The sequence below is a fragment of the Cololabis saira genome, chromosome 10 (assembly GCF_033807715.1).
Source record: "Cololabis saira isolate AMF1-May2022 chromosome 10, fColSai1.1, whole genome shotgun sequence".
NCBI classification, from domain to species: Eukaryota; Metazoa; Chordata; class Actinopteri; order Beloniformes; family Belonidae; genus Cololabis; species Cololabis saira.
Genome location: NC_084596.1, coordinates 32,099,857 through 32,121,567, shown reverse-complemented (window position 1 = coordinate 32,121,567; position 21,711 = coordinate 32,099,857). Strand labels below are relative to the sequence as shown.

The window sequence follows — 21,711 nt, the reverse complement described above, 5'->3', positions numbered from 1 at the left end:
AAAGGTTGGTAACCCACCGGGTGGGAAACAGCTGGTGAAGTCAACATCATCAACGGCGACGTGTCCCGGCTTATTCAGATCCCTGGAGGCTTCCAAGAGGATGGTGAAGCCAAGAGGGACCCGGCCAACCGTAACTTCCCCACGGTGCCACGAATCACCATGGTTACCAGATAACCACCACAGCGTAGTGGTCCTGGAGCCCTCCTTCAGCAGCACATTGAGCTCTGTGTCTGTAACAGTTAAACACATGCTGACCCACGTCCAAGATTTTGTTCTACAGTTCTGCACACATACAGGTATGAATGCAGAACTTACCATCGCCGTACATGTTGTAATAGAAATATAATGTGCAGTTTGCGCTGGCCTGGCTCATGGTGGGACTCTGCAGGGCAGCAGGGCTCATGTGCTCCCCCCGATCCCCCTCTACCGCCACATACCAACCTGAAAGAACCAGAAATCATGGACACCCTGTTAACCGTGATGGTGGGAGGTTTCAGCAGCTCGATGGCAAGGAGCAATACTTTTCATGTGATCATGGATATAACGAGATTTTTTAACCATTTGACATTTTGATAATTATTAAACTTTATTTTGTGACTCCAGGGGGATGGAAATGTGCTGTGGACATGCAGAACTACATCAAAGGAGCGCATATTTCCTGCTTAGCATGAGTTTTAAATGGAGCAATCCAAACTCAGGCGGGGGTTAGGATGTAAGAGCAAGGATGAGGAAACTGTGGCTAAAACCACTCATCTGCTTGCTGCTAAAATACACAGAGTAAAAGAGGAAACGGAGGAATCACAGTTACACACTCAGCTTCTTTTTGCTTGTTAACAAACAGAACAGCTAGGTTACAAATGTAACCCTGCTGATTCCCACACTGGTGAGCTGCAATTATGAAAAGATTCAAAGCTTGTTTGATTTACAAACGTCTGATGTTGTACATTTACTGTATCTATTCCTGTATTATCAAAAACTGAATCAGCGTATATGTGTTGGTTTTGACATGACTGGGTAATGACTTCCTTACCCAGCTCAGTGCCCAGTGTGTTGTCCACAGTGGGTCCAGCGTTCCCAGTGGCATTCCTTCCTCTCACCCACTGAAACTGGCCAACACTGATGTCCTCCCACTCACACGTCCCGTTTTCAAACGAGCAGCCCACAAATCCTGAACTGGTTTCATTAACTAAAAGAAACACAGTTACTTTGGTCTACTTTTCATCTAGAAGTCTGTTTAGAAAAACAAATAAAGAAATGGAAAAGGACAAAAAAAACCAAGACGGCCTCACTACCTTGGCAAAGGCCAGATGTGAGACTGATGTCGTCAATGGCAATGAATCCTCTGCTGCTGGTTTCTGCCTCGATCACCAGCTGTTGGTGAATGGATGTTAGTTATGTTATAGCACACTTTACTTCCCCAGTATTTCTATACTTTATGCTCATTACAAGTCTTTGGGTACCTGGAAAGGTTTGGTCATGTTCAGAGACTTTGAGAACCTGGTCCAGCTGTTCCCGCTGCTGTTGCCCTGGAATATCAGCTTCTCCTCGGATGGAGCTGAACGTGTGAACACCTGCAGGATCCCGGAGTCACTGGCAACAACAGATAAGTAACAGGATCTTGTCTGGTGCGTAAAAACAAGTTAGTTTCGCGAACATTATTGATTGATTTCACAAAACTCAGTAATCTGTGACAATGATCCTCTCAATAATGGAAAACTTGGAAGCTCCACATTGTTTTTAATTACACTTAAGCAAAATGTGTGGCATGATATTCTCCAAAGTCCCATTTTTGTATTTAGTTTAATATTAATAGCAAGTCTGGTGTAGAAAGTGACCTCTTCCACAGAATTTGATCAGTCTAGCACAAAGCGCAGGAGGTGATTCATGACTAAATGACATTTGTGCACACTTCCTGAGGAAGTCAATGAGGAAACCAAATTACAGGATAAAGTGCATCAATATACTGCATTGTCACATATTTATGCAGGGACAAAAGCCATGACTTTGTTGTTTTTTTCTGCTGACCTGTTTTCCATATGGTACCATAAGGTGAGACAGGAGGAGGTGTCTTTCACTTGGATCCATTCAGACACTACTTGTGCTACACTGTGGTGATTTTGGAGTGGTGAAGAGCTCAATAAGAACCAACCTACATGCACAAATAAAGACCACATTTAACCAAATCAACAAACAAACAAACATCTATCATATTTTCCGCACTACAAGGCGCACTTAAAGTCCTTACTTTTTCTCAAAAATCGGCAGTGTGTCCTATAATCAGGTGCACCTCATGTATGGATTTAGTTGTGCTTACTGACTTTGAACCCATTTAATGTGGGACACTGCGCTCAAAAATCTGTCAAAATGTTTTAGTGTAAATTTGGTGAGAATGAAGCCGCTCCGCTTGATTGATTGTCGGACCATTCAGCTGACACATTAAAGTTGGTCCTTGGTTGAATACGGTTGCAACTTTAAACTAATTATGTAATGCTGGCAAGCAACCATCATCCAACCTCTAGTCCATCTTACTATAATTAGACGTTCAGCAAATATTTGGTCCTTTCAATTTCCACAACACAAATAACCCAAAGTAGAGGTGTAAATCGTCAGTGTAATACAAAAAAAATAAATAATAAAAATAAAACATATATATATATATATATATATATATATATATATAACTTATTTAACTTTATATATATATATATATATATATATATATATATATATATATACAATTTTAACTAAAAACCAAGGAGCAAAAGGTGTAGACTGAAGCCTAAGCTTATGATGCCTACCCTTTTCACAAGAAAAAAGAAAACAGAAAGGGGAAAAAATGTATAAATTGAAGAAAAAAAAGTTGAAATACAACATTGTTCCAATCTCACACTAACTTTAGGTATCGGCTATCACTGTCAACGATCAACCAATCAGAGAACAGTACCAGTAAGTAGTACGACGCTCACCACTTTTTATTCGTGGATACGTTGAAGACGAATTATATAAAATGTGAGTGTATTTTTTTGTACTATTGTTCAAACTGAATGATATTCTGAGTTATTGTGAATGAGTTGAATAAAAATTGACCTACCAGACTGTTTTGCTTTATATATGTTTTATCATGCGCTTTATCTTATTATACTTTTTTTGCTGTAATAGCTGTCAGATATTAATGCTTAACAGTGGTGTCAATTATGGCTGGTTTTTAATGTTTCAAACTGCAGATATTTCAAAGTTTGTTGGAAACAGCAATGTTTTTATGAGTAATTCAATGCAAGTTGCAGACACAATAGAATAGTTTGCAGGGGCATTAGGAAGTGATGCTGGCAGTAGGAAACAGATCATAGACAAATATTAAAGTTAAGAAGCTGTGTCAGTTAAACACTAGCTTTAATTACAGGTCATGATTACTACAAAGATGTGCTTGGTTTACTATTTATCACTTAAGTCCCGTTTCCACTGAGCAGTTCGGTACGGTCCGATACAGTTCGGTACGGTTTAGAATGATCCAGTTAATTCAGTCGAGGGTTTCCGCTGCAAGTTGGACCGCCACAGTCCATGGGGGGTGTAGACCAAAACTTAGCGTGGCATCATAGCAGTACGACGACAACAAAAGCAAAGCTACCATGGAGATGCTACCAATCGTATATATGTACAATCTATGCCACGTTGTTTGAGAGAAGATTACAGGCGGCGAAAAGTGTTTACAAACGCTTGTGCTGGTTTTTGCCCTTTTAGTCGTGGGTAGTGATGTCAATGGTTTGTATCATGTGACGCCAGTAGCTCTGCCCTTACAGTAGGCTACATTGCCATTTCTCTATGGACCTACAAACAACAGGGGCCTTAACATAGTATGGTATAGTTGGGTCTGATCGGACCATTTTATAATGGAAAAACACAAAATACCAGATCGAACCGTACCGAACCCCTAGGCCTTACATAAACATGAATTGCAATGAATTAGATTTTATATGGATTATAATGAACTGGATTTAATAAGCATGATTGTCATAGCCTCTGCAAGGTACTGCAAACATGGATCGATAGACAAGATCATACCCTCCGGAGTCTGAGTGGTATGGTCCGTTGGTGGACCGTAGGATCCTCCGTTGGACAGGACCCACTCATGTTGATCTTCCTTCTGAATGTTGACCCAGGTACACGGTCCAGATTCAAAGTCACAGCTGCCTGAAGGACTGCAGGCCCCATCCCTCACAGAATAATCATCTATTTTCACAGACTCGTTGGTGCCAGGCACACTGAAGGCCTTAAACACCACCTGAGGAAGGACATGACTGGTTTAGGTTGCAGTCTTACAGGAAAGAGAATCACAGTTTGTGTCTTAGTGGGAAATGTTGTGATGAACGGCCTGAAAGGAAACGACAAACTTACATAGAATTTAGCCGGTGAGGACACGGTGACCTCTGCCACCTCCCAGCCTGTAGAGGGCGAACCAGGCCGCTGCCAGAGGGCACTGCCCAGCTCCCCGCTTCTCAGCACATGGACTGCAAGGGTGTCAGAAGGATCTGTGGGTAACCAATACCTGAAAATAGAAACTAAAATGAAAAAACTTTAAATTTACAGTCGTTAAATCCAGAGTGTCATAGCATCACTGGACTCACCAGAAGCGCACACACATCTCTGCAGCCAAAGTGAACTCTGGTGTGAGCAGCTCAGCCACCTCAGGCTGTTCGGAATTTGAAGACGTCACAGTCATGTAGTAACCTACAAAAAAAAATAAAAATTGATTGCTTTCAACCATCAAACTTTGTCTTGGCATTATTACGACTGAATTGATTTGAGCTACATGCTAAGGTTAGCCTGCCAACATCTGCTCAGAACTAAGGCGGTTCTGTTAAATGCAAGGAGATATGTGTACTCGCATACGAGCAGGGTACCAGAGTCATACCCTAAACTGAATGTGTTCAAACATTTACCCCCCAGAATAAGGTTTTTCTACACTGAACATGTGCTAATGCTAATGCAGCAATCCCTGCTGCGTAGCCTATGCCTGGTGACCGAGCGGAGACGTCACTGCAGCTGATATCACACAATGAAGTCCAGCACCCAGCGGAGAACATCTGTTGTGACACTGACAATTATTTGTGTCACATTATTTGGGAAAAAGGGAAATCACAAAATGATTTTAATAAGTTTTTTACTTTAAAACCTAAGCACAATACAGTAATCCCTCGCTCCACCTTTCACGGTCTCGCTGCTTCACGGATTTGCATTGTGCATCGTGTTCTGCATTCTGAATGGTGTCCCCGCTTCTTCACTTCCTGTGTGTCAATAACGTTACAGTTTAATATGAACTGTACATGTACGTAAAACAGCTTGCCAAATTTAAGTTTGCAAAACATTCTGCACCGATTCTCCCGTTAAATTTCCAATGACTCGGGTCACGGTGGGGCAGTGCTGATCTCCGCAATTTGATGCCTTGTATAATAATTGTAAAAAAAATATATAAAAGTTACTACTTCACGGATTTCACCTATCACGGGTTCTTTTTGGAACGTAACCCCCGCGAAAAACGAGGGATTACTGTAATGGACGAAAATAAAAGGAAAAACAATGAAACAAAATGAACTGCTCTTTTATGTTTTAAATACAAAATGGAAAAGGAGAAACAAAAATGGTCAGAAAACAAGGAGGCACCACATCCAACTGTATGTACTGCACATGTAATGTAGTATACAGTATGCATACTCGTCCGGGGCTTATTGTACGTAGTACAACACTGTAAAAACCTATTTGCTACAGCACAAATGTAAGCTAGTCATGTGACCATCGTGGTTGGCGCTTTTCAGAACTTTCCAGAGACACAACAAAGTCTCTGAGGTGTGGCACTGATTTTGGAGTGTTTTTTTTTTTCTTTCTATCTCCTTAAATTGTGGGATGGGTCTTCCTAATGTTTAGTGGAGTAAACAGATCATGGGCTTTTACCCAAACTACGCAGACACAATAGTGGTCTGAAGTGAATGTAACCCACAGAGGGACTGAAAATAAATTTTCCGTCACGATTGGTTAATGTTGAGTTTCAGTTTCTGCTGAACTTTGCTGCTGATTAACTTTGTTGTCCAGAACAGATCATGTGTGCACACGACTTACTTTCTGCAGCTGCACACGGGTGACACGGCTTTTCACTCACCATTTTCCGTTCCATAGGTGTGATCCAGATGATGCTTCGTTCCCTTCACGCGACCCCAGCGACCCCTGTTATTGACACTGTTCTCAAATCCACACATGTCCCAGTCAAACCCACACACATCTGATATGGAGCAAAAAAAAAAAAAAAGAGTTAAAACAATCTCTGCTAATTTTTGGCTTCATATTAACGCTAATGTTGACATACGTTGATAACTGCAGGCGCCTTCTCTCACTGTAACATCGTCGACAGCTATGAATCCTCTGCTGCGGATGTTTCTATGGCCGGTCAAGCGTATCTGTGGAGGAAGAAATTAAGTTCAAACCGAACACAGAAACAGCATAAAGACATTTTTCCGTAGGTGGAAAATATCTGAAAGTTAAGAACCTTTTCTATTTTTGTTCCATCTATTATCCTAAATGAACTTCAGCTTATCAAATATGTATCAGCGTCCATAATCAACAATAATTTACAATCCAGACCAGAAGTGTTTAAGTTATGTTGTTTGTTGTTGATTTCATTGCAGGGTGTTGGCAAAAAAACAATCAAATATCTCCATCAGGTTTAAAATATAGCCGGAGCAAGGCTATATTATAGGGTTAAACTTTTTTTTGTTTGTTTTTTTATATATTTGTGCTTTGAAGTTTACCCGAAGTGTATCGTTCAGACTGACGGTAACTTGTGCGTTCATCCACTCTGGATTTTGAGTCCCCTGACGAGTCCACATTAAATTCTCAGAGGATATCTACAACAAAGGAAATAATTATACATCTACATTGACATGCTCTAATGTAAAGTGTTTGACGAAACGTTTGTTGCAGCGCAAACTCAGTTACATACTGTCTCAACGAGCAGATCCAGAGTGGATACTGAAGGCCCGAGCATGTAATACCAAAATGCGACGCAGCGTTGTGACTGGCGACTGATGACGGGGGCAGAGACAACTGCTCGCTCGCCATCCTTTGATCCAGATCCATTCAGCAGTAAAAAGAAACCTTGGAAGAAAACAAAAACATGACCACCACAAGAAATCAACAAACTCATGATAATAATTCAATGGCTGGTGTTTTAAGGAGGATGAACGTTATTGACAGAAGAGGAGAATAGCAAAACAAAAACAAAAACCAGATGTTCCAAAATAACAGGTTATTCAGTATTACTCACATATGTCAAGGATTCATAGATTTTTCATTGTCATTTACACCATGTACAAGACTGTGCCTATAATAGCTTAAAATATAGCTACATCACTGAAAAAAAGAAAAAACAAAACAAAGACAAAACAATAAACTATCCAAGTCTTTGAGGTAAACTCTCCATAGTTGTGCATTCAGGACTAAACAGCAATATACTGTATGTTCATATTTGCCCTTCAACAGGAAAAATTATTTATCGAAATCTGACGTTTTCTCGAATAACTTAATAGTCACTTATTAGGTCAGATTACCCACAAATCATCTGATTGTAATAAATGTTCTTTTATTTAAATGTTCTTTTAGTTTTGTGCATTTAGCAATGATCAATACCTTGATTATTTCCAAGAGTATGGTCATACTGAGGTCCGTTCCACGGCTCCTCCACCTGAAGTCCACGACTGAGAGTCCAGTTCAAATCATCGCTGATCTCCTGGACCCAGTTACACAGACCTGTATTGTAAGAAATGCATTTTTTTTAAAAGTCAGCATCAGTATTCATATCCACATTTCCAAATGCCCCTGCAGAAGCTGCAGACACCCTACTTAAACTCCATTATCCCCAGTTTAACCTTCTTGGAAGGTGCAGTCCATGGCGGAGGGAAGAGCAGCCGTGGTCGTGGCAGGGATCGGTGTGGTGGTGACGATGGTGTCATTACAAGACCTGCCTCTGATGATGTGAATGTCATCCAACGAAAAACCACCTCCACTCTCGGAGCCTGGGAGCCTGGCATGTAAAACAATCTGCAATAAAGGATGTCACTTTGTTTGAAGCCTGAATTTCAATTGTTTGTGGGAAACTATTTAAAAAATAATCAAGGGTTTTTGTATAAAATAAAATGTACATTGTGAGGACCGGATGCACTGTAATCCACTCGGCCTTGGATCCAGGAGTTGTTCGTATGGCCGTTGGTAACCCACACAGGGCGTAGTCCAGCAGTCTCATTGACAAACACTGTAAGTGTAATGACCGATGGACCTGCAGGCAGAGAAAAATAATTAAATACATCTTACAGATATGTATGTATGACAATTACATTTTTTGAGTCGAAAAAACGCTTATTCATACCGACAATTACCAGAACAATTACAAAAATATTCATGTTTCAGCCCAGTCGGGACGTGTCCATTTATTTTAACATGCTTTGTTTTACTGCTATGTACTAATGCTAATGTGAGAGCCTGTTGGGGTCTGTGTCATGATCTGGGGGGGCTTCTGTTGGTCAGGTCTTGCTTCGCGAAATAAGGGCAGCTCACCACCTGAATACACTGAATGACCAGTATTTATTTTTAATCTTTACAATTTTGTTTTTCCTGACGTCACAAGAATATTCCAAATTGATATTTCTGGGATTTAACAGGCTGCAATTGTGAAAAAGGTAATGGTGAGACATCCTGTTCACGTGTGAATCGGCTCACAGACTCCACATTTTATTCCCGTTCAGGATATTTTTGTGCCGCAGCATCCAGATCCTGAAGAAAAACTAATGCAAGTCACTGTGGAAATGTATATAATGACACTGCAGAAACTCATTGAAAGTATGCCATGACAAATGCATGCCATAATTAGTTTATTTAACCAAGGAAGAACATTTAGAACTAGTTCTTGTTCAAAATGTTGGGCCATAATAAAATAAAAATGAAAACTAAGTGAGGGAGAAGGGAAAACAACACATAGAACAACAAAATACAAAGAATATCATGTAGATTAAAACGATGTCAAACAAAATATTTACAAATTCCATAAAAAATTCCCATTAGCCAGCGGTGAAAAGCAGAAACAGAAAAAAACCCACTAACTCTCCACTGTTCTTTGTAATAAGTTCCAGTCATTTGATGCTGCAAACGAAAAGGACCAAATCAAAACTTGGTCAACAAACAAGCGAAACTGCGTTTGCCAAGAGAAACAATAGAATTAGTTTCTACTGTCACTATTTAAATACTTTTCACAAGGAAAAATATTTTTTCTTGCTAATTTTCCTGACTTGCAAAAGTTTTTTTATAACCAGACTCAGCTGAAAACGAAGCAGGAAGGTTGGTCTGAAGCATTATTCTCTTTATGTTTTTTGTATAATTATTCCTTGGGTGTGTCAGTTTAGCATCCTGCATCAGCAAGTTGGCCGAGTACTCCGACATGCTTATATATCAACATATTTTCTTTTTCTACGGTCACTCCAGCACTCTGCATCCCTAGTGGTTACCAGTACTACACAAGTAACACTAATGCTGCTGCAGGTTGATCAAACCTGTGTATTAGATGTGAAATGGTCTTGAAATATGAAAGAGCGTACTCACCCATATAACCCCAGTCTTCGGCGAAGTGCCACATCTCAAGGCAAGCTTGGTCTACAGCCTCCATACGCCCGCTTTCCAGCTGGGCAACCTTTTTTTCATAAATACGTCTGAAGCCAAAATAAATAAAGTGCCCTGTAGACATAAAACACATCTTTAAGTGTTGAAGGAAGAAAAAATAAGTTTTGTGTCCTGAAATGTCCTTAATTCTCAAAACAGTCATATCAGCTATGCACCTGTTGTTTAATGTAACTGTGAGAGAGGCGCTTGGCTCCCGTGTGAACCAAGACTTGAGAGCTTGAGAAGCGTGAGAACTGGCAGGCGGGGGTTGGAGGGGCCCTTTCAGCCCCCTCCGCAAGGTGCTGAGTAAAAAGGTATAAAGACGCGAGAGCCAGAAGTCTGGGTTAGAGTCAGCTGCGGGTCTAGTGCACGGACGCCCAGCGGGGTTCCTTTGGCCTACTCTGTATCAGGACTGTTTCGGCTCTCACAGTCTCTTGTGTCGAGGTAAGAGTATAAGGCCTTGGCCCTTTGTAATTGTGTGTGCGTAATATTGCTCTGCCATTTGTGGGGGATAACTTGACACCTTGTCCTAGCAAAAGAGTAATTGTGTGTGTGTCTTCTATGCAGATGCTTGCTTTTCTGGCTGGTAATAAAGGTTCATATATCATTATAGCAAAAGCGAGTGTGTGTGTGTGTGATTCATTTTTGCACAGCCGACTGCTCCCGAGCCTAAAGTGAGTTTCTCTCAAAACAAGTGTACATAATGCAAACTATAAAACATTAAAACTTCAGGTAGCTCCTTTAATAAAAATGTTTACAGAACTTGTATCTAAAAGTATTTTTATTGACAAAATTAGTATTGTAGTCACTCATTGACCCTATAATTTATTCACACCAACTTGATAAATAGTGTCATTATAAAGCACAGTAAGTGCTAAAAAGTTAAGTTACACTGCTGTTTCAGTACTTTAAGTAAGTATGTGACCTCTTACCTAAAGCAGAATCTGTGGTGTGGTCCCTTCCTGGAGCGAAGTAACCGCCACTTTTCCCTGAAAGCCATTCCCAGTCCACTCCAGTCCCCCCCGGTGGGGGATTGTTGACCCAACCACAATAGTCCATCTCAAAGTCACAAAAACCTTCAAGATATAACACGGGCGCCACAACATGCATACACCAGTGATCAGCTTTCAGCATTTCAAGTGCTTTTCTCACTTTAAAGTTGAACATTTGCAGTGTTCACCAACCTTCTGGGGGACAGGCGCCGTTCAGGACGGTGAGATCATCAATGGAAATGTCCCTCTTTGATCCATCCCCTGCTACTGCTTCAAAAATGACCTGTCATCCAGAAGAAGAAAAAATACCTTCATTTAAACCTTTGAGACGTCCTGAGCGCCTGATTCTTATTTGTCCTGCCATTACAGAAGAGTTCATGACGTGTTTTCATGGGGACAAGTAAAGGTAGACTTAACATCCTGCAGATATTTCTTTCCATGCCTTTTAAGATGCTTTTATATTTTGCACTTACTCAGAAATCATTGTGAGAGAACTTGGTACCATGTCCGTTCTGAGATTACCTGGTAGGCAGCTTCAGGGCTGAAAAGCGTAACTCTTCCGTGCCTCCAACGCGTCCCTTGATCTCCCTGTATGGTCCACAGCTTGGTGGAGTCTTCATGGCTGTCAGCAGTTTGAAGGTAAATATTGAGTTCACCCGCTCCTTGTCCCTCGATGTAGTAATAAAACATCAGGCATTCCCCGTCAGAAGGAGTGGGCCCCATTACTGCAGTCATCATTGCTCCTCTGGACCCGGCAGGGTGCCTCCACAACTCAGCACTCAGGTAATAACCTGCACAGAATTTGGAGTTTTGCTACATGATCTCTGCGGTTGAAGTGTCGATTCTACATTTCCACTGAGTGATATGAAATGATTTGGTTTTACTAAAGTTACCAAAATAAGCAATCATTGCAGTCCAACTAGTCCTACTGAGCTTGAGACTGTTTTTAATGCGGCAATGGCAGCATGTAGTAATGATGATTGGACGAACTAAGAGGTGTAGAGCTTTTTTTTAGGATCATTAAAGAAGAAGTCAAAATGGGGGATGGCAGGGCAATGAGAAACGAGAATCTGTTCAGACCAAACGCCAACCATCTAACTTTCAGGCTGAGGCTCATATGGAACTGAGACTGGTTGTAGCTCCTCGACTGACCGCTGGAGGCTGGTGCAAACGCAAATCTCCCCTGACATCCATGTTAAAATGTCCAACTTTAAGAGCAGAAAAACATATTTACAGCCTGGTTCAAAAAAACGTTTTAGTCTGAATCTTTCGATGTCGCATCCATGAAAAGGGGATGAATTTTTTGCCAAGCCAGGAGAATTTAAATAAAGCATCTGTAATCATCATGCTCCCGTGCTAAGCGAAGCACCCAGCAGTTTCTACTAACCCAGCATCAGCTAAACGCGACAGTAACTTTTGAGTTTGCTGTCGAATCAACACGTTAAACGTTATATATTCTGCTGTAAACGTCTGCCGGCAACTCTGAAGCTATATAGGTGGGGATCCGCTGAAGGTGCTGGTAGCCAAAGCAAACTTTGATTCACATTTTGTTGGCATATCCCTCCGGGCTCCCTGAGCAGCATGCCTGCGGTCAGTGCAAGGAAAAATGGGCTTCAAAACCACTCTTCACAAACCAGAGGGCCCATTGTTTCTGACAGTCAATGGTTCAGATTCAGGGAAGAACGGCCGCTGAGGGGTCCCGAGGACAGCTGGGGAGTGCCACAATACATTTAAGAAGTTGTGGAGCATTTACAAGAATGAAATCCCACAATAACAGGTGTAATGCAAACATGAAAAAAAGATGGTTTGATGATGGAGCCTGTTTTTGTTACTAAAATGTCGGCGACCTAGTTCAACTTGTCGCTCATACTGAAGCTCTATTTACTTAAAGCAGCACAAAGTAACTTTCAGCTTTTGTTGAGTTTGGCGGCTCCTTTGGACAAAAGCGGTAGTGCTTTACCAGAAAGAACACTACATTTCCCATGAGCACCAGCGCGTACTGCCGGAAAACTCCTGTCCCTGTTGCGTGCATTTGTTTTGATAGTGAATGAAATAAGACGGGACAGACTTTCAAAACTACTTTTCTGTTTTCAGCGGTCGTTTGCAGGATGGATAGCGAAGAGGTAATGTATCTATTTTTGGCTAAACAATATAATATGACAAATTTGAAAATCACTAATTTCAACTTGGTTTTATTAGTGAAGTCACCCACGGCCCCCTGTCCTGTTTCACTGGAGTGTGATTCACATACAGGGCGCACAGCGGCGGCGGCTTTCCCATTCATTGTGTATGTGCTGCCGCCGAGCTCGGCGGCGCGCAAGAGGGCGCATGCCGCCGGGTTTGCGTGGCGGCAAAGGCGCAAGAGGGCGCAGGCTGCCGCTGCGAATTCAACATGCGCCCTGTGACGACATCTCGGCGGTGTCCAATAGGAGAGAAGGTGGTGGAGGGAGAAAAAAAAAAATTGCAGATCAGAGATGATTAACATGGAGGAAAAAATGATCTTGGCTGTGAGTCTGTGTGTCTGTGTGAGGAGCTGTGGAATACAAGACTGCAGGCCTATCGTGACATCAATAAAAAGGGACAAAAGTGGAGAGAAATCTCCCAGAATTTGGACATACCAGGTGTGTTTAAAAGTGGTAGAAATTCTTTTGCTCTTTTAACAATAAAAAGTTAGTTTAAAATAAAATAGCATTTCCATGCCTCATATCATGATCAAATTGAATCCTTTATCAATATATGGTTATGAAAAGACCACGTGTCAATACTTTTGTAAACTGAAGCACATACTTTACATGTTCACTCAGTATATCTAAAAATCTAGATGACATAGTTCAGAAAGGTTTTTTAATAAAATCTGTTTAAATATTTACAGTGGATGACTTGAAGAAAAAATTGAAAAACTTGAGGGACAGATATATAAAGGAGAGGAAGGGAGACCAGGCGTTCAGTTGCAGTGATGGGCTGCCTGCAGTTGTCTTGCTGAGGCTTGGACCAACTGTGTTATGGAGTGAGGTTTTGGATCCAAATGCAGCACACGGTGGTAGTTTGTCTGGTTTGCTTTATTACCCTGAACAGCGACGAGGAGTAGGCAGGAATGCAAGACAAGGATCAGGCAGCAATCGGTGTCAGGTTCGGAAGACAAGGTGAGGAACCGGAGGACAGAGACCAGGAACATGCAGGGTCGGCAACGGGGGGTCAAGACAAGGAATGCTGTAGGGTCTTGCATCTACAAACATAGCGTGACGATCTGGCAGCGAGAGTGCAGGAGAGTGGAGCTTTCATGCTGTCCTGATTGTTGAGGAGCTGCAGCTGGGAGAGCAGGTGAAAGGAGTGAGTGACGAGGTGGGCGTGGCCGGCAGATGGAGTGAGCAGGAGAGAGTGGATTGGAAAACCACTGAAGGCTGGAGGACCAACCATGACACCACCCCGGCGGTGTGCGCTGCGCAAACCCCGTTCTATGTGAAAGACCCTTAATGGAACTGCTGCCCGTGTACTTTCCGGTCCAACCTTTACTGTTCTAACCTGAAATGAGCCAGACTGCTCAGTGATGATGACGTAGCTTTGATCTTATGACGCTGAGTTACAAACCTTGATCCGTCCCCAGCGTGTGATCTGCGACAGGACCTGAAGAGTTAGCATGTTGAGACGCCCCGGTGATCCGGGTCCAGCTGAAGTCTGCAGATGGCTGAGGCAGCAGGCCGCAGAGGGAGCCCTGAAAGGTGCACTCTCTCTCGGGAGGACAAGAGCCATTAACGCTGCTGGACACCACAATGTCATCAATGGCTATGCTCCCTTGTGTACCACCCACCACAGCTTCTATCATAAACTGGAAAACAGGTTGGATGTTGTTCACGGACAGTTTTGACCACATCATGAAAAAAGATCAGGGTGAGACAAGATAATAACTCAAATGTGCATAAAAACGGCTAAATTAGAAAAGCTTTTTACTTTTCAGCAATTCTTGACGACATGGCTTTTAACAGTAGATTAAACATCTGAATCTCACCAACACCCAACAACAGACCCATACACACAAAGAAAACCACTTTACCTGTATCGGTTTGTCACTGTTGAAAGTAAGATCTGCAAATCGCCATTTGTGTCCCTGAGTGCCACTTCTCATCCATACAACCGTCTCTGGTTCACCAGAACGCTTCGTTATGAACTTTAGAGAGCCTAACAGGAGGAGAAAATCATCATGATTTGCAGTAGTGATAAAACAAAAAAGAGCTGAGAATATTATTTAATTTTGACCAAGACTGCAGCTGCTCAAAGCAAAACTCGTACCGATGCTGTTTCCAAATATATAGTAGAAGAAGCTCACGCATATGACCTGACCAGCAGGTTGAGGGAAGCTGGCGAGTCTGGCTGCAGAGGATGTGTTTAGGTTTGATGCAGCTTTTATGAGCATGTAGGTGCCTGTGGAGGTAGTTTCAACAAGGAATAAAAGTGGTCAGTGCTGTGACATAAAATAAATGGTATTAACTTAAACTTATGCCTTTAAATAAAAGTGCAGATGTGGTTGCATATATTATTCAGTTGGTCACTTCAATATTCCAATACAAATGCTCGACTGTGTGTCTGAGTTGTGTAGTTTTTTTGGTTAAGCACTGATAGTCTTAAAAAACAACCCTGATCTGAAAAAATATAGTTTTAATAGCTCCCTTCTTTCTGTTCAATGTTTGGAAGACTGTGATGCTCACCATTCCCATTTAAATCTTCATACGAATCTTTGTTTCTTTTCCACAGAAGACTTTGTGTGTAGTCATTGTACCACGAGCAGATATCATTCTCAAAATCACACGAAAGATGGTCTGATCCATCCGGTATGTCTTCCTCTCTACAGTTCACAAAGCTGACATCGTCCAGCATAATGTCACTTTTTTCTGAATAGGAAGGTTCGTATGACAGTTGCAGCTGTAAAAAGAAAAGAAAAACATAAATATTGCTCATCCATCTATCCATTGTCCGCGCAGACACAACGGCACGTGCATACACCAACTTGGCCATGTTACCTACAGAAATTAGTCTAACATGTACAGTATGTTTTTGCACTTTTTTTGGTGTACCAGGTATATCTAATAAAGTGGACGGTGAGTATACATGTCACATGGGTCCATTTTGAGTTGTTTTGGGGATTTTCAGTGTCTGCGGGGGTTGATAATGCAGTTTTATTTTATCACGTTTTTTTTAATTTAGAAAGAATGTTTAAAAACCATTTGTGAAATTGTTTGCTTGCATTCTCAACAAATATCCAGTGACGGGCATGTGTAGTAACACACTGAAAGCAGTTAATGAGGGTGGTTAAGATCTCTGGACAGGTGGATTTTGTGCCAGCATGGAGGAGATGTACCATGACTCCTCTGATCTGACTGGGAGCTTATACCACAAGATAATGTGCACTAAAAGAATAAATCCTATAGTTTAATCAAGTTGTGCAGTGGAAATGAGGTGTTACACAAGCACATGATGCAAGATAAAGATAAAGGTAAAGATAAAACCAGTAGGACATAGCATGACATGAAAGAGAATCATATTAATGCACAGTTGCAAAATAATTAACAAAAGGTGAAGTCTAGCCACTTCCTCGGCATGAATAGTTTTGGATGTTTGTGTCTGTACAGACACTTGGGATTTTTTGCTGACCTTGTATCCTCCTGGTTGATTACCGATGAAGGCGGTGGCATTCTCCCAGGAATTTTGGGTAGGTTTAGAAATTCTTAGTAATTGGTTAGAATAATGGCCTCTGACAAGTTTCACTTTAAAATAGGATGTATATATATCGTCGTAATAAAGATAGTACCAAAAGCTGGAACAGAGAAACAGACAAATCATAAAAAAAGTGTGAGTAAGCAACGTAGTGAGACAAAAGCTCATCAAGACCAAATGAGGAAGGTTCTAAAATGTTGAAGTATCTCTTTTTAAATATTTGCTCTCAATACCTGATCTGGCATCCCAGAGCAGCCGTGTGGTTAACAGAATACTCCAAAATGGCCGTCCGCATAAAGCCACTGTCACTACCGTTTAGATGCATGACGTGTCCTGTGTCCGGCAAGAAAAAGTCCACAGAAAAGATCATCATCTCAAGCTGGATCTTATAATCAAGTGAAACACTGATTTCCAAAAGGTCACTGTAGATAAAAATGACGATTACCCCAAGGGCTTCCTGTGGTGTGGTCCTGTCCAGGTACCGAGGTGATGTTTGCCATCTGCCACTTCCAGGTGTAAGAGGAGGACTCACTTCTGTCTCTCCAGCCGCATGGGCCATCCTCAAAGTCGCATGAGCCTCAATGAAAAATTACATTTGTCGATATGTTTTACCCATATGTTCTCACATGAAGGTTCAACAAAAAGACATTTAGGCCGCGTTCAGACTGCAGGCAAATCTGATATATATCTGATTCCTTCTCATATCCGATTTTCAGGGCTGACTGTCCACACTGTTTTTAGCAAGTGTCCATATCGGATCTGGCTCTGTTCAGACTGGGCCACATCATTGACTGATCTGACGGGTTGCCGTACTAGCAACGACGTCGGAGCGGAGGCGTCACCCAGCGCGTGTATTGTGTGAAGTCATGTATTTTCTTTATATATAAAAAAATCTCAAAATATCTGTACCGTTCCTGATTGGGTGGGCACTGCGCATCATTTTTAGACATAACAATAAACGCATACCGCAAAAGTTGTGTCTCGGTGGAGGGACCCGGCGTACCAGCAAAATGAGAAACAGAGAAAGGTGTTCAGAACAAAACCACCAGCAAACTAACAAACCAACCAACAAAGCTCAGAGTTAACAAAACGAACCAGCAATTAATAACTGGCAGCCCCGCTCCATAACCTCTCCTCCTAGGAGGAGAGGGGCTGACGGGCTGCAGGTTCAGGCTCACAGCGCGACTGAAGGCTGATTTATGGTTCTGCGTTACACCAACGCAGAGCCTACGGCGTAGGGTACGCGGCGACGCGCGCCTACGTGGAAATGCGGTCTTTTTTTCTGCTATTAAAACATGATTTGTAATGTGAATTTGCAACACTTAAACTACAAATAATAGTTTTTGACGTGACATCAGAGATTGTACATGCTCTCTGTGAAAGGATGAGTAGCTCCACAACTGGAAATGGGTGGGTGGTTTGGAGCGTCTGGGACAGTCATATCCGATCTGAGTGTTTGGAGCTGTTCAGACTGACACGCATCTGCCCAAATGCGATATGGATCGGATATGAAACTACCTCCCGGAGGTGGTTTCGATCTGGTTTGCAAAAATCGGATATCATGCGGTTTGGGACTGTTCAGACTTCAAAAGAGTCATCCAGTTTCAATCTGGATGGGCTAAAAATCGGATATTTGCCTGCAGTCTGAACGCGGCCTTAAACACATCAAGACTATTTCACATCAAATTAAACAGTGAAAAGGAAATACCTTAGTATTTTTAAGAAAGATTCGTGGATGATGTTGCACATACTGTACACAGGTGTTTTGGGCTTAAATTAGTTTGTTAAGCACTTTCTCTAAAGTCATATACACATTTTGACCCAGAAAGTCTGAAAGTCAAACCACTGACCTTCAAATCAAAGGATAATCTGTTTTACCTCAACACAAGGTCAAGAAATGTATGCTACATGAAATACTTGTGACAGAAAGTTGGGAAAAACAAAGATAGATGACAATTATTGTGTTTTAAAAGCAAAAAAAATAAATAAATGCAGACATACCACAATTTTCCTCGTCTGAACCATCTTTACAATCTGTCTGTCTGACTTGAGCAGGAACACATTCTCCTGATGTGCAGTTAAACGTCCCATCGGGACATGAAGACACGGGGACCAACAATACTGGAATGACAGTTTTATCACAAACACACGCCAATAAGACAACTCTGCAGTCTTTAAGTGACAACTCTGGTGACATCTCTCTCATCTTTACACCCTCACAGCAGCTAAAACCTGTAATGAAATATCATTACACATATGATATTTTTGCTTTAATGCTTCTTACCTGACAGCAGCACGAATAATTGCTTCATGTCTGGGGAGTCATGAGACGGAGCAGACAATCCAAAGGAACCTCACGATCCTCAAAGAAAGCAGACGGGTCAACTCACTGATTATCTGAGTAGCTTGTATGTGAATTAACAGAATGACAGTTTTATTACAAGAACCAAGCAAAGGCAGCGAGTCCTTATCTGCAAACCCCAGCCTAAAGTCCAGTTTGCACTCAGCAACCTTCCACTTCCGTCACTTGCCTTTACCGCACTTCTTTTATTTTTGTTAAGCAGAACTCCAGATTAGAAAAAAAAAGCAATCCTTATGACTGATACATGTTTGAATATAAGCTGTTTTGCTGATTGGAGTTTCATTGTAAATGTTAATTTGAAAGAAAATTGACATCCAGTAAACATAAGGAACTGAGAATAAATGCTTGTGTGATTGTTTTGTTTGTTGTTGTTTTTTTTTTTAAACCTGACACGTTTTAATTATAAAGTATCACATAAATTGCGCAGAGACAATTTATGGCTGGCTCTTCCTGTGCAGTAAATGCTGCAAAGGTCAGGTTGTACTTGAACTAATGTGACTCCTACAAGAAGCGAGGGTAAAGTAGAAAACAGAGGTCAACGTTTACTTTGTGGTACTACATAACACCTCCATATAATGCGCTTAACACAGTCTCGCTATAGAATGTGTCATTTCTATGTTTCTCACTGCACAAGACATACTTCACAATCATCCTCTAAAAAAAAAAACAAAACTACATTTTAAAAGGGGCCCAAAATGTTACGTCCATATTCTCTGTTGCAAATTGTATGTGATACCGTTTCAGTCGGGATCTTGCAGGGCTATAACATGCTCAAAATAACCTTTATCTCCGACACGTTCCTTGCAAGGAGATATAAAATGAGTTGTGTCAGAGGTTGTACGATTACACCGGCTGTATCCAGACATTTGTCCAATAAAACTGATGACATCACACTCTTGAAGACAGCAGCATGTCCTTGGAATCAGTGGTAAATTCACCAACAGAAAGGCTACAGCAGGCACAATCTCTTAAAGATCTTTGTTGTTTAACTAAAACAGACTCCAATGGTGAACCTTTTGTGTCTAAGGTTTCATCTGTCTAGTAAAATTTGGTTGAAGTAATGTAGCTTTTAGTTGTGTACAACCCCAAATCAGAATATCCTTCTAGAGTGCATAATGTCTCTGAAAGATTCAAGAAATCTGGAGGGATTGCAGTGCGTAGAGAGGAAGGGCTAAAGCTCAAGCTGTCATTGGTCGACAACTCATGTAACCACTTGAACAACGGATTAACTTGGGAAACCGTTGTCAAGCACTAAAGTATTGAGCTACATTAGCCCTCACATGTATAAGTGGGTCAAAAATGACCCAGCGAGGTTGTTTTCTTTAAGTATGTTATTAAAAAATAAAATAAAATAAAAGGTTATTATCTTTTCATATTCTAGATATTCCTTAAAAAAATGTTATTGATACCATATCTTTAAATTTTAAATGTACCTTTTACACATTTTACTCTGTAGTATTTAATAAATTCACCCCCCACTTGTCATCTGACAGTCATAGCAGATTTTCCTCATAAATCTTCATTAACCTGGTTTAAAGCCGATGTAAACATCATGAGGCTCAGAGGCTTCTGGGATGAAGCAAACCTTTTTGGAAGAAATGGGCAACATGTTTCCTTCACAAACAACACAGGGTTTCATAAGTACCTTTGTTAAAGATGATTTACACCTTTGTGATGGAAGACAGAGAAGAACATTGGGAGTTTAGGGAAACGTTTGCTGCGTTTTCAGGGGCATTCACACACTTTTCAAGAAAATAGTATCAAATCATCAACTGCACAAATCTCAATGGTCTGAATGCATCTTTAATGTTGACTTTTTAATTTACTTTATTGTCTTTATTGTCCCATTTAATTAATGTATTTATTTTTTCAAATCTATTGCATACATTGATGCATATTATCATGTTAAATTATGGTTAGGCTGTCTATAAAAAACGAGTCAAACTAAGATATTTCCATTTTACAACTTTTATCTGTCTGGGGTTGTAAATTAAAAAAATGATTTCCCTTTCTTTCGGTTTGATGTTTACTGGTACAGCAGCCTCAAAAACAGATAATGTGTCAGAGAGCTTTGTATTTCAGTGTAGAGCTCAAAAAAGGAGAATAGCCAAAGAGGAAGTGAAAATACAAAATGCTATGATAAATGTAAAGGAATAGTTGGACATTTAAATGTCTCCACCCCAACACAGGATATTGTATTGCTACATTCAGGATGAACACAATGTTCTCCTCATCTGTGAGGGTGAAATATTAGTCTGGCCTATAATCTCACCTCAAGGCATTTATTGTTGGATTTCTGGTGTACAGGCAGTTATGGACGTGACAAAGAAAAATACAATACAACAATTGTAAAGATATAAACTATAAAAGCTGCTGAAGAAATATGGCTCAAGATCATTTACTGTTGACAACTCATGAACTAACGGCTGGTTCTCATGGTGTTTGCAGAGCGTTTGATGACTTCTGACATATTCCTGGGCAAATCTCACAGATTTTGCTCCAGTTGCAACAATAATCTTCTTCAGTTTCTAAAGCCTTTGAGTTGTGAAGTTGTAAAAGAATAACGTTTGCCCCCAAATGGGAAGTTATGGAAGTAGTTAATAACAACCTGCGATTGGTTTTTTGTTATTGTTTTGTTTGTTTTTTATTTTCATCTTGCCCATCCGTGCACATTTGTTGCTCATCGTAAGTCATTTATTTTCAAAGCAATGTGTTTTTGTGTTGTTCTCTTCTTCAAATCAATGGCTCCAAATAATGACTGACATCTACCACTGCTTCCATCTATCCATCCGTCAATCGGACTGAATAATTGATCAGACTTTCGTGTCCGCTGGTCTTTATTTAGATAGACTGGACATAAAAAAAAAGTGCCTTTATGAATGAATGTGCACCAAAGCCACAAGGATGAATACTGCATTGTCAGGATTGGTGTTTACTGTCTCTTAGATGTTTTTT

The 21,711-nt window shown here is 40.9% G+C and overlaps 1 protein-coding gene across 1 annotated transcript in view; it reads right to left on the bottom strand.

Annotated features, from left to right (window-relative positions):
- The window catches only part of si:ch211-106h4.4 (MAM and LDL-receptor class A domain-containing protein 2), a 32,481-nt gene extending 13,675 nt beyond the window's left edge, over positions 1-18,806 (bottom strand). Inside the window, exons 1-29 of the mRNA XM_061732573.1 lie at positions 18,679-18,806; positions 18,396-18,515; positions 16,840-16,971; positions 16,628-16,727; positions 16,332-16,494; positions 15,389-15,602; positions 14,973-15,104; positions 14,737-14,861; positions 14,274-14,511; positions 11,208-11,476; positions 10,878-10,968; positions 10,626-10,769; positions 9,637-9,768; positions 8,187-8,320; positions 7,914-8,085; positions 7,675-7,794; positions 6,989-7,143; positions 6,798-6,893; positions 6,356-6,446; positions 6,152-6,271; positions 4,623-4,725; positions 4,393-4,543; positions 4,060-4,279; positions 2,026-2,149; positions 1,461-1,590; positions 1,293-1,371; positions 1,031-1,186; positions 316-441; positions 18-230 (exon numbers count right to left, since the gene is read on the bottom strand). Of these exons, the coding sequence (XP_061588557.1) occupies positions 18-230; positions 316-441; positions 1,031-1,186; positions 1,293-1,371; positions 1,461-1,590; positions 2,026-2,149; positions 4,060-4,279; positions 4,393-4,543; positions 4,623-4,725; positions 6,152-6,271; positions 6,356-6,446; positions 6,798-6,893; positions 6,989-7,143; positions 7,675-7,794; positions 7,914-8,085; positions 8,187-8,320; positions 9,637-9,768; positions 10,626-10,769; positions 10,878-10,968; positions 11,208-11,476; positions 14,274-14,511; positions 14,737-14,861; positions 14,973-15,104; positions 15,389-15,602; positions 16,332-16,494; positions 16,628-16,727; positions 16,840-16,971; positions 18,396-18,515; positions 18,679-18,706 (4,078 nt within the window). The 5' untranslated portion in view covers positions 18,707-18,806. The remainder of the gene's footprint in view (positions 1-17; positions 231-315; positions 442-1,030; positions 1,187-1,292; positions 1,372-1,460; positions 1,591-2,025; positions 2,150-4,059; positions 4,280-4,392; positions 4,544-4,622; positions 4,726-6,151; positions 6,272-6,355; positions 6,447-6,797; positions 6,894-6,988; positions 7,144-7,674; positions 7,795-7,913; positions 8,086-8,186; positions 8,321-9,636; positions 9,769-10,625; positions 10,770-10,877; positions 10,969-11,207; positions 11,477-14,273; positions 14,512-14,736; positions 14,862-14,972; positions 15,105-15,388; positions 15,603-16,331; positions 16,495-16,627; positions 16,728-16,839; positions 16,972-18,395; positions 18,516-18,678) is intronic.
- Positions 18,807-21,711: the final 2,905 nt, after the last annotated feature.